The 12,744-nt window shown below is 39.6% G+C and overlaps 1 protein-coding gene and 1 long non-coding RNA gene across 4 annotated transcripts; one reads left to right on the plus strand and one right to left on the minus strand.

Moving 5' to 3' along the window:
* Nucleotides 1-432: 432 nt before the first annotated feature.
* On the minus strand, nt 433-1,087 carry LOC148159935 (uncharacterized). The gene is made up of 2 exons (XR_015762673.1): nt 844-1,087; nt 433-526 (listed from the first exon to the last, which is right to left on the minus strand). It is a non-coding gene; the product is annotated as an uncharacterized LOC148159935 (long non-coding RNA).
* A 4,011-nt stretch (nt 1,088-5,098) lies between these two features.
* On the plus strand, nt 5,099-12,492 carry LOC106925914 (LIM/homeobox protein Lhx8). 3 transcript variants are annotated; one of them, XM_015000482.2, is made up of 9 exons: nt 5,104-5,907; nt 6,625-6,702; nt 6,900-7,025; nt 7,208-7,329; nt 7,838-8,058; nt 8,246-8,349; nt 9,498-9,593; nt 10,011-10,188; nt 11,847-12,492. In XM_015000482.2, the coding sequence occupies exons 1-9, from the start codon at nt 5,827-5,829 to the stop codon at nt 11,921-11,923; spliced, it is 1,083 nt and encodes a 360-aa protein (XP_014855968.1). In that variant the 5' UTR covers nt 5,104-5,826; the 3' UTR covers nt 11,924-12,492. The 3 variants fall into 3 exon arrangements, with proteins under 3 accessions (XP_014855969.1, XP_014855968.1, XP_014855966.1); XM_015000480.2 differs by having other exon boundaries at nt 5,114-5,907; nt 9,999-10,188; XM_015000483.2 differs by lacking the exon at nt 6,625-6,702 and having other exon boundaries at nt 5,099-5,907; nt 9,999-10,188.
* Nucleotides 12,493-12,744: the final 252 nt, after the last annotated feature.

Genomic DNA, 12,744 nt, shown 5'->3' on the forward strand with positions numbered 1-12,744 from the left:
GGTTCGCTGAGAACCGATGCCTCAGCAGCTGTTGGGGAAGCATATGGCGAGGTGAGGGGGGTCTTCTCGGCCAGTCCCTCCTGTGTAGCCATCCTTCCTCTCTCCACTCTGTGTTGGTAAGAGTTGAGACCATTGAAATCAAGCTCGTAATCTTCATAACGTTGTGGGAGACGAATCTGGCGTTTAGGACGTGCACCACTTCTGAAGTCCTGATTTTCATCCATCTTTACTAGGGTAAGGCAGTGACTCCGGCTCGAAGGACCATTAATGTAAGTGAGTTTGTTCTAAAGTTGAAGGACTGTTAGGCGCTGTTCAGGTTTGTCACCGCTCTCAACCTGGAGTGTCGGCCAGAACACCACTCAGGCCAGGATTCAGCTCAGGACCAGTTTTGGATGAGGTGCAGCAGGAGTTTAATGAAGACACGAGGCAGGATCCTTTAACTGTTCTGTATTCCAAACTGTATCACAGATAATCCACTGAACATGGATGGGCATAAATGTGTCTACATGAAGGTGTGTGTGGTTTCCTAGAATAAACAAAAATACAGAAAATAAGTTCAAGGTGTCCTATCATTACACATTACACCATGCTATTATACCTTAGATAAACTAAGAAGGAAACCTCTAAGTCAATATTACTAAGCAAACTTAGGCAAGTTAACTCCACAGTTAACTAATAACCATGCCTCTGCTCTACTGAGAATAGATATGCATGTGCGACACAATGCTCTACAATACACACGTAGCATATAGCTTGGACTTAGCAACAGGTGAAATAATAGCAAACAAATAAACTTCAAATCACTCATTTAGCTGCAGTAAACACTCAAATATTGCAACTTACTCATCAATGACGCACACTCTTAAGGAGAACACATATACGATGGTCTTTCCCACGTGTTAGCACAGCGGCTCGGTTACCCAAACTTCCCCACCAGATACCAGCAACGTTGGCTACGGCAAGGTGTTGACGTCATCACTGCCCTAACTACGGTATCCCTTAAGGGACAATAGTAACGCTGAACAGAAAACACATAATACAAAGAGTAATACTCAACACCAAACTTAAACTATATATAAGGGTCTTTTGAACACAAACATTATAATTAAGTCTTATATTATGACACGTCTTCGATCCAATGAGAAATATTAAATCAGAAAGTTTAATCAATCCAGGCTTGGATGCCAGCAGCACTTTTCACAAGTTAGACGAGAGACAAAAACAGAGAAAAGTTAAAAGTTTGCAGAGTGTAAACGTAACAAAAAGCTGGGATGCAGTTAAGTCCAAAAGTGTTCATACCCCCTCATGATTTAAGATCTGGGAGGCTGAGATATTTTTTTTGTTTTGCTTTTTCCATTAAAAAAACTAAGTGGATACAATAAATTAATCATAACATAATTTTTTTATTGCTTCTATGTGCTTAAATATAATAGATCAATATTATACATAATTAGTTCACATTATTCACAGCTGGATCATAAATGTAAGGAGAATTTTCATGTCAAATAGGGTACAGTTAAAACCCTTCTTGGTATTTTAAAGAATTCAAAAGGTGGCAAGAATTAAAAATACATTTTAAAATGAAAGTTAGATAAAACTTTTTCCCATGTAAATTGATTATTTATTTGGTGTAATATATTATGTAATTTTTAAATCTTTTTTTTTTGTTTTTGCTTTTTATATTTGTCATGAACATACACCACTGCTGGAGAAACAATAATCAGTTGGAACATTAAAAATACATTTTTGGACGAAGAAATCTAAACTTTACTTCAAAAACTGCATTCGAAATTCCTGAGAGATGTGGTCTGATTTATCTGGGATTTAATCAGCTGTTTCTTAAACATTTTGGGTCCTTTATTCTAAAAAAATGGAGAGAATCTAGATTCTGATATAAAAATGGATGAAAGTTGGTGTCTGCAAACATGGCATATGAGTGACAATAGAAACAGTTACTGCTCTATTTTTAAATTGTTAAAAAGTTGGACTGATGAGAGTAATCTTTTTTGTTTCTTCCTTCACAAACAAGAGTTCAAGTGATTTGAAAAGGTCTCTTGCAATTTCAGAGATTTTTCCAATCTTTGTTTTACCGGATTGTGGTAAAACTGCTAATAATCTGACATAGGTATTTTTTAAAATGCACAGCAAAGCCCAAAAATGATTTTTACCCTGGCATGTTTTTTTTTTATTCAATCAAGAAGTTTGATTCTGAAAATATTTACATCTCAGAATTGCAAAATGCAGAAGACAAAGCAGACAGTCTTTTTAAAAAAAAAAAAAGTTTTATATCTTGATTTGTTGTGTCAAAGCAATCAAAAAGTTTGAAGCAATTGCTAACCAGCTCTTTGGATGTCTCCATTGCTATTCTGAAACTCCTCTTTGGTGATAAACTCCAAATCATTGAGGCTGGAAAGCCACAGATTTACTATGAGTACCAAACAGCTGGACAACTCCAAGAATTAATTCCTTTTAGATATAAAATGTTGGTAAAATTAAGACCCCCTTAAATCTAAATCTGCCAGTGGTACTACAGATTTAGTATCCTGATTACAGAACGTGCAGTATTACTGAAAATGCCTCTGTGTTCAGTCAGAGGCATTTTCAGATATGCTGCAATACTGACTGCTACAGGAGATCCTTCCATCACCAACTGCAAAAACCTAAAGAAGCCTGGATAATACCACATTTCCCTTAAAAAATCTGAATTGAATTAGCTGAATTATGAAGCAGGAATTGAACATGGCTCATGTATCTTCCACGACACGACAAAATAAAAGTTCAACTGAATATATTTATGTTATCTTTGACGTCTGCAATCAGTGGCTTGTTTTCCGCCTAAGAAGAAACAACGGAGCACTAATAGGCCATAAACTGTATGTTCCACATTCTCGCAACGTCAGACGTAAAACAGTTAGGCGGTAAAACAAGTTTGCTCTCATGTTGATGGATGAGATGTTGTTTTTGTCTGATCCACATCACGCAACCCGTCTGAAGAGTTAGCCAAGCAGGACTCAAAAAGTCAAAACACTAAACTGTTACACAGCACGATTCCCATCTCTTCCAACATCTACACTCGTATCAGCTCGTGGCGAATTGAAGTGAGAAAGACTTTGACTTGTCTCCGAGATAAGCCCTTGAAAACGTTAGAGACCCCCTTCGCTCTGGTGGACTTTCGTCCCTCAGAGCTGAGAACCGTGAGCTGCCACTTGGATTTTTGGATTTTTGGATTTTTGTCCCGCAGCGGTCGGAGCGTCCTCCGGTGTGGACGACTCGGTGGTTGGAGGTGTTCTGCAGCGAGCTGTGCTTGAGCAATGCTATCAGATGGAGAGTATTCATCTCCACTGGGTGGAACAGGACACATTCGGATGGAGGCACGCTAACTCCTTTATCCCGGTGAGATGGTGCGATACGATCTGGGCTCATGCTGCTGCAGGTCCGTCTGTTATCCAGCCACAACAAAGCAGCTGTGGACAGAGAGAGAGAGAGAGAGAGAGAGAGAGAGAGAGAGAGGGGAAAAAAAAACACTTCTGCCTGACTGTGAGTAGTGGGTGTAGGGAAAATGAAGGGGAGGTCAAATCAATCAGACGACGGGTTTGAAAAGAGTTAAATGGGTGAATAAAAGAATGAAAACCTAAACGAGAAACCCAGGGGGCTGCAGGGGTGGGGGTGGCATCCTTTTGATTTCTGTAAATCAGCTCCGATTGCAAACAATACGCTGTCTTCTGTCTCCGGATGGATTCATATGATTTGCATACAACCCCAAAGCAGGTGATCCAACTATTTTGAGCTAAACGGCAAATTGCAAACAATCCCCGCCCCGCTGAGAACGTTTTTGTTGCACATTTTCACGTTGTGTATTTCACCGCCAACAGGGATGGAGAAGTTCCTCCGTCTCTCAAACCATTTAACATCTAAATATTCAGAGGGACTGAGCTAATTATGACCTCAGGGTGTTTGGTGTTTAATGATGGTGATCGGGTTTTAACTACTGATTACTGACTGGGGCGATAATGAGTGGTTGTAGATCACTTAAAGTAAGCTCTTGTTAAGAGATTTTCTTTTTTTTTTTTGCTTTCTTTTGTTGTTTTATGTTTTCATATGTTGTGGCAAATACACAGAAATTGACTTGTTAACAATGCGGTCGATGTTCTTGAAAACAGAAATACATAAACAAAAATACTATTTGAACAGCCACAGTCAGGAGTATGAAATACAGTGTTTTGTCTAAAGGTCTGATTCCAGTATAACCTTTTATTCACATCACCGGATTTTACAGCCACAAACTTCAATGCATTTTGTTGGGATTTTGTGTGATCAAACAAAATCGAAAGACAAATTGAGCTTCATAAAAAAAAAAGCCACTAGCAAAGGTGAAACTGCAACCATGAAAGTAGTCTTAATGAAGATGTTGGCGTTTAAGACAATTTAATCAGCTTAAACCATTTTTTTCATCCTCATTCAGATGTTTCCCCTTTTCACTTCAGAAGAAATAAAGGCCTCATTGAAAGTGTGTTGTTGAAACAAATGAACTGCTGTGAGTAACTTAATGTATATGAGTCTACCAGTTATTTGATAATTAGATGTTTTCCATACGACTCACTGTGAGAATTAGCCTGTGATCATATATAACCTACTGTGAAATTTTTTTGAAATAAATATAAAAGTACCTCAGAAACTTACAGCATCTTAACATTCAACGTCTAGGAATGTTATTGCATAGATGTTCAGTGCCTTCCAAAAGTATACCTCAAACCTTTGCTCTGTTAGATCCACGGATGACATTTGACTCACAAAGTAACACGAGACTGTGCATTGGAGAGAAACAATGCATAGATTTCACTACTTTCTACAATTAAACATGGGGGGAGCGGGGAAACATGGTGTGGATTTATATTTGGCCCCCTAAATTTTGATCTCCCGAAATAAAATCCAGTGCCACTAACTATCAGTGGTTTAGAGAACAATAAGAACAACTAACATAAGGAATGCTGAGAAATACAGCAGATAGATGCTGGAGGCCATTGTGGATACATTCTAAGCCACGTTCAGTTTATCTGAAAATGGAGGAAAAAAGAGTAACGCGACCATAACGCAACCGCTCGAGACATGACAAGTCAGGGATGCAGCCAAGTCAAGAGGATCGTGGTAACTCTGGAGGAGCTGTAAAGAGTCTCAGCTCAGCAGGGGGAATCTTTTGATACACCCATCACTGGTGAACAGCTGGCATGTGGAAGAAGAGGATCTGCTCAGGGGAGGATAAAAATGATTTTTTTTAAATCTGCACATAAAATGTACTGGGTGGTGGGAAAACAAAGACTGAAAACACCATCCATACCGTACAAAACATGGTGGTGGCAGCATCGTGCTGTGGGCATACTTCGTTTCAGCAGAGTTGATGGGATTGGTTCCGAGATGAAAACCTGGTCCAGAAGACTGGACTTTGGAGTCGGCTGGACTCCAAAAGGTATCGGTCTTTTTTGCTCCTTCCACGGAAACATCAAAAACCACACAAGGAGCTTATTTCCGAAATGGAGGCGCGGCCAGGAGCAAATATGAATTATGATCCGCCCTCCACAAACTGCTCGGAGCAGACTGAGTGACAGACTGAAACACACAGGAGACCAGCAGGAGAGAGAGAAAGAAGGGAGGAAGGAAAGAAACAAAGGCAAGAAAGGAAGAGAGTAAGGAACAAAGAAAGAAAGACGCAAAGAGGAAAAGAAAAAAGAAAGGGGGAGAAAAGGAATAAAGAAGAGAACGTTCCTAACTTTGGGAAGCGGGACTTTTTTTTTCTTTCTTTCTTTTTCTTTTTCCGTGCTGGACGCAGACATGCGCTGGAAAAGTGAAGTCAAAGTGGAATGCTGCGCCGTGAACGACAGCGAGAGCGGATCTCTGCTGTCCAACGGCGAGGTGAGCGCAGGACTTGCTTCTCTCCCTCTGTTTCGCTGCGGTCGGGTGTCGCGGAATAAATATTAGTGGAAATTGCTCTGCCCAATTAATCCAGAGTGAGCTCTGGTGTGTCATTATGGAGCCCGGCCTTCCACTGTAGCTGACAGCTCGGTATTTTCACAATTTGAAGAAATGTCAAAGAAAATTACCCCTCCCTTGTATTCTGCAATTAAAACTCAAGTAGTTAATGAGACCTCTTCACCTTTTGGTTGCTCCGGGTAGAACGTTTGTGGCGAACTTAAGCTCCTTTTAATTGCTGTTATTAAAAAAATCAGTCCTCCCTTTTTTTTCTGCCAGACTTCGCGCTGGTTTCCTGATTGACGCGTGAAACGGGTCTGTTGGTTGGCTTAACCTGCAGCTCCTTCTCTCTTTTTTTTTGCTTTCTTTCTCTCTCTCTCTCTCTTTTTTATTTTTTTATTTTTTAGATTATTATTATTATTATTATTGCCGAATCACAAATTCTGAAGCTCAAGAACATAAATGCACGGGCGATAAGTGCCGGCTTAAGTGTAGTCTGGTTTTGTAAGTAATGGCTATCTTTCTCTTCTAAATGTCATTGTGGTTTTCTGTAATCGCCGCGCGCGTTGTCATGGTGAAAAGGTGAAAGGCATGATATTTATGGGAAGGTGCGGGGGGCATTTAAGGCTCACACGCCGACATCCTCCTCTTGTCGCGCAGCTTCTCGTCATGTGTGAGGACTGCAAGGGAGACGGAGAGCTGCCGGACAAGTGCGCCGAGGACGGGAGGGACATGATGGTAGGCTGGAAGACGCACTCCGATTCAGGATGATAAAAACGATGTGCAGGTTTAGAGTCTGAGATTGGTTACAGCCTCGAGCAAGAGAAAGAAAAGATACAAAATCTAAAATAAATGTAAAAGTTTTCAGGAGCTGGTTGGGCTGCAGCGTTCCTGTGCGTAATTTTCCTAACTGGTGTTGTGATGATCTCCCTCAGGGCGCGCCAGTGGAAGTTTTGGATGAAGAGACTTCATCTCCGCCGGCGATGGCCTCTGCGCCTCTGCTGGGCAGAAGTGTGTGCGCCAACTGCAACGAGGAGATAGTGGATAAATATTTATTAAAGGTAAAACAAACCAACCAACAAACAAACAAAAAAAAAAAAACAACAACAGCAAAAAACTTTTCTCGAGGTTTCATATCCGCCTTTGCATTTTTTTTCCTCATTGCTTTTGCTGTTTTGCGGCGGCGTTTATCTACAAATTCAGACAGCACGTCTCCTCCTAATTCATCGCATCTTTGCTTTAGGTTAACGACTTGTGCTGGCATGTGCGCTGTCTCTCCTGCAGCGTGTGCCAGACCTCGCTTGGCAGCCACGCGAGCTGCTACATCAAGGAGAAGGAGGTTTTCTGCAAACTGGATTACTTCAGGTATGCGCGCGCACCTTTTACTGTTGTAGATTTCCTTGCACAGTTGGGTAAAATCCTAATTATTGAAAAAAAAAAAAAAAACATTGACAAAAATCCGGCATGTAGTGCATGTTACATAGAGAATTTGCACCTTACCTTGTCTTTGTATAATAATAATAATAATAATAATAATAATAATAATAATAATAATAATAATAATAATAATAATAATGGTGAAATATTTGTATTTATTTGCATTTTTAATAAATCTAAAATCTCAATAAATGTGTTCACAATTTAAATTATTAGAATAAATAAATAAATAAATAAATAAATAAATAAATAAATAAATAAATAAATAAATAAATAAATAAATAAATGTCCTGTACGGATGCAGAATTCGACTCTTATTATCACATCGTGTTATTTTGCAGAAACAATAATAGAAAATTATATTCAGAAAACTGTCACAAAAAAAAGATCCTGCTGTTGTTTGGAGCTGTGAGTGACTCGAGCTCTTCTTTCGCAGACGTTACGGCACCTGGTGCGCGTGCTGCGGCAGGAACATCCACTCCACAGACTGGGTCCGCAGGGCCAAGGGCAACGTCTATCACCTGGCCTGCTTCGCCTGCTTCTCCTGCAAGAGGCAGCTCTCCACCGGGGAGGAGTTCGCCCTGGTGGAGGGCAAAGTGCTCTGCAGGGTCCATTACGACTGCATGCTGGACAACCTCAAGAGGGCCGTGGAAAAAGGTGAGCGGGCCGCAGCGCAGCGCGATGCTTCCAACCAAAAAGGGAAAGCTCTGCTGAATTAAATTTTTTTTTGTATCCACCAAGGTAAAAAAAAAAAAAAAAGAAGAAGAAGAAGGAAAAAGTTGATTAGCGTAATTGGATAATATAGTCTTATTTGGATGGTCTTAATGAGAGCCTTCTGCTGCAGGAAACAGTGTTAATATGGAGGGAGCCGTGCCAACGGAACAAGAAATCAATCAGCCGAAACCATCCAAGAGAGCTCGCACCAGCTTCACAGCCGACCAGCTGCAGGTTTGTAAGATTACAACAAATAATAAATAATAATTCGATTCATTGTTTTATTTGCTGAACAAATTCATTCAAAATATTCGTTCAGGTAATATTTAAGCAGCCTTTTTCCTCCCTGTTGCTATAACAGGAAGATTTCAGGTTTGCTCTTTTATTTTGTTGAGAAAAATAAGCAAACTGATATCTTCAGCCTAATTAAAAATAATAAAGTAAATAATCCGAGGTTTACTTCTTTGTACAACTATGGCTAAAGTGGGAGGCCTGCTTCAGATCCCTTTTATTTTTATTTAATTGACTATTTTACATTTTATGAGTCAAAGCTTCTGACTGACAAATGTTTATGTTAGAGAGGCACCAAAAATATTGGTCAAGAGATCGGAATCTGAAATTATTCCTTTAATTAGCAAATCAAATCTAAAATAAATACGTTTTTCCTGTTCCTTAAATGCATCAAACCCAAAACCTAACCTCCTACACATCATGGTTTTAGTTTTGATGCCCCCTTTTTTGAATTTCACAGAAAAATTCAAAATCCCTATATATTTCAGATGTAGGGACATATGCTTTGGTGCTTACACCATAATAATTTCTTCTTTCTCTGTTAAATTCAAAACGTTCACACCTAATGACATTTTGGCTCTTCATAGTTGTCAGAAATAAAAATGAATTGTCAACAGGACAGACTTAAAAGGAATGACCCAGTCAGTGTAGTGAAAAAAAAAAAACATTAGATCCTGTATAAAAAATTAAAAGAGGAACATATGAACAGAATGACTGTTAATACCAAAGACAGGTATTGATAATTGTTTTCAGTATTGATTATTAAAACAGCAGAGATATTCAAGCAAACGACAAACGCACAAACCCCATAGCACCGTTAGCCAGCTTTCACTCTGGACATTTTTAGATTGTTATGAATGAGCCAAGAGTTTCAAACATTTATGTAACGCAACAAGTTACCACAAATTACATAAAACATCTATTCCTCACCCAACACAAGCTCAACGGTAATTCTTTTATCGATTTTCCTCCTGTTTGCGATGCATGCAAGACAAGTGGAGTCAGCTGAAGAAGGCTTCCGCCACACACACAGCAGCACGGCTCTGTCGGGCCACACAAGAAGTGACTTTCCTCCGCTTGTTTACATGCAGGTGATGCAGGCTCAGTTCGCTCAGGACAACAACCCTGATGCTCAAACTCTGCAGAAGCTGGCGGAGCAGACTGGCCTCAGTCGAAGAGTCATACAGGTTGGTGCACAAAGACAAAACACGTCACGCGTGATCGCAAGATATTGGTTGGTAGAAACGTGTGGTTTGTGAGCTTGGTGACGGTGCATTGTGTGTCGAGTGGATTTATATTTGCATGCCTGCTTGGTTAGTGTTACTTTTTACTCTCTGACTGGAAACTATGTGTTCTCCAGCTGTGTGCCGGATAAGATGATTTAAATCTATCTCAGTCAGATTTGTTTGTGTTGAATCTTTTTTAGAGTGTTTTTCCCTTTCTACATAGACATTTTAGTGATTTTTTTTTTTTTCAAAATTATTGTTCTGTTATTGTTAGATGCCAGGGATGCTGGTCTTTGTCATTTAGTTGTTCTATTTCTGGTTATAATGCGGTTATTATGTTTATTATCAATGTGAATTGTAATGCAGGTCTGGTTCCAGAACTGCCGAGCTCGCCACAAAAAGCACGTGAGCCCCAATCACACCTCGAGCACCCCCATGGCCTCCCTGCAGACCGGCCGCCTGCCCCAGCCCACCCCGACCCCTGAAGAGCTGCAGTACACGGCCTACGGCGGCCCAGAAGGCTCAATGCTCTCAGCGCTACACTCCTTCATTGACAGTGAGAACAAGGCTCCCCCCCACCCCCTTTTTTTAAACAATAACAGCACTTTAAACATTTGACCAAAAACTGAATTTTTTTTTACTAGTACACTTTATATGTGTTTTATGATTATGGTGAAGGGTGATTTTTGTATTTATTACAGATAAATATTTTAAATATCTCTCATTGATGGCACTCAATAGTCAAATAATGGGGTTATCTTAAGAAAAAAATAAAATCAATTGTATTAGTATTGCTAGTGTTAGCAGCACTACTACTGCTACTACTACTACTACTACTACTAATAATAATTTTACATTATACTATTCTATTTCTACTAAAATGTGCACCTCTGTTTTTCTGCTGGTTGTGAAAACTCAGAAAACAAGAATGCTTATAAAAACGAAAAATGCAAGCTTAATCTTAGGTAAGAAAAAAAAAGCTAAACATGGTGGAAGGGGAGACACATCTAATAGAAATAAATAAACATCAGATCAGATGTCAATGTTCATTATGATAATTATGGCATACAGGTCACTTTATTTCTCAGATATAACAATAGCTTCAATTTTACAACTGGCCAACTGAACTGAACAGTCTATACACTCAGTACTTCACCATGAATTACTGCGTCAGTCCTTGGCGACACGGAGACGATGAGCCTGTGTTGCCTTAACAGCGGCACTCAGCTCGTCTGGCATGTTGGTGTCTCCGATCTTCCTCCTGACAATACTCCATAGATTCTCCCTGGACTTCAGATCAAGCCAGTTTGCTGGTCAGTCGAGCACAGTCATGCCATGCATCGCTATTTTAGCAGTGTAGGCAAGATCTAAGTCCTGCAGAAAAAAGGAAATCAGGATCTATTGAGGCTTGTCAGCAGAGGTAAACATGAAATCCTCTAAAACTTCCAACTGCATAAAGCACAGACCTTAATAAAGCACAGGGAGCCTACCAGAAGGTGACTCGGCTCATAACTGATTATGGAAACGTCAAAGTGGCTCACAAGTGACTACTCCACTGTTCCGCCAAAACATTGGGATCTAAATTAAATGTAAAACTTTCATTGTATCTAAAAATTGATTCCAGGTCCTTGAGCAGCACTACTTTCTGTCTTGTCTGTTAAGATTTTGTTCTTTAACTTTTGTGGGCTTTGCTCCACAATTCTTTCGAGGTTGTAGTCATCCCTGTTGTGCCTATTGTTTTTTTTCCCTCCACTCAACTTTCCAATGTTATGCTTGGATACAGCCCTCTGTTAGCAACCAGCTTTTGTAGAAATGACCCTTGTGGCTTGCCGCACACAATAATGTAACTGACCTCTGGCATGTCAGCAGTTCGCCATGACCAAACTTTTACTAGTCTGATATGGAAACCTGAGTTTTCATCAGCTGTACGCCATAATTATCAAAACAATAAGAAATAAATGAGCAATCTCACCGTGTATAATGAAACTGAAGACATTTTTTCCTTTTCGAATTAAATCACTCAAGCAAATGAAGCAAATTGTTGATATTGTATTATTATAGATATATTAATACTCTTGCCCCAAAAACCTTAGATTAAAACAGGTTTGAAATATCATGATTGTGTTTTTTATTATTATTACTTCACAAACAAACCTGCACCTTAATGATGTGACAGTAGTAATAACTCAGACTCCGTTTTCTGTGTGTTTGCAGTACACTCTCCTCCCTCCATGTTTCAGCCGCTGCTGCCTGCCCACGCCATGACCTCCTTGCCTGTGTCTCACGCCTAGCCGCTTTCTCTCTCTCTCACACACACACACACACACACACACACACACACACACACACACACACACACACACACACACACACACACACACACACACACACACACACACACAGCTTCAGACCTCACCAGCGTTTCTTCTCCATAACCAGATGCAGTATTTTGATGCTCAAGGTAAATCTGATTTGATGTTCATCGCTTCATCTCATCATTTCATTTAAACTTCAACAAATTCATCCTTCCATGTCGGTATTAAAAAAAAACATAAAACAAACAAACAAAAAAAAAAAAAACACTGTTGAAGACCATGACTTACAGTCCTCTGTGTACTGTATAATGTGGAAATGCAAAGTTTTCAGTGTACCTCATAGAGCTGTGACACATGGCAGTATATTTGTTTATGTTGTTGTTGACGATGTCTGACTGTGTTACTCCATGTGAAAGCCGAAAGGCTCTAAAACTCCGTATGAAGGTGAACCCGAATTTGTTTTGTATAAATGTTGCAATTTAATTTATTGTATGTGAAGTTTCTCTTTCAAGAATAAAGAACTAATTTCACAAACCTCAAGGAAATGATTGCAAACCTACAAATTGTGTCGACATCTCTGCACAGCACGGCATTTTATTGTTTTACAAAACATATTAGCTTATGGATCCTACAAGAACATTTTCCACATGCAACTCTAGATTTTCAGTCCTGCACATTACAAACATTTAAACTCGTTTTCACGTCAGACAGCTCAGAGCTCTGCATCTTCACAATTTTTTTTTTTTTTTAATTCTGAAGAGATTCTGAAAGAAAACGGAGTCCAATCTTACTAGCAG

Source organism: Poecilia mexicana, unplaced genomic scaffold (genome assembly GCF_051168715.1).
Source record: "Poecilia mexicana isolate PSO_F unplaced genomic scaffold, ASM5116871v1 scaffold_4, whole genome shotgun sequence".
Lineage (NCBI taxonomy): Eukaryota > Metazoa > Chordata > Actinopteri > Cyprinodontiformes > Poeciliidae > Poecilia > Poecilia mexicana.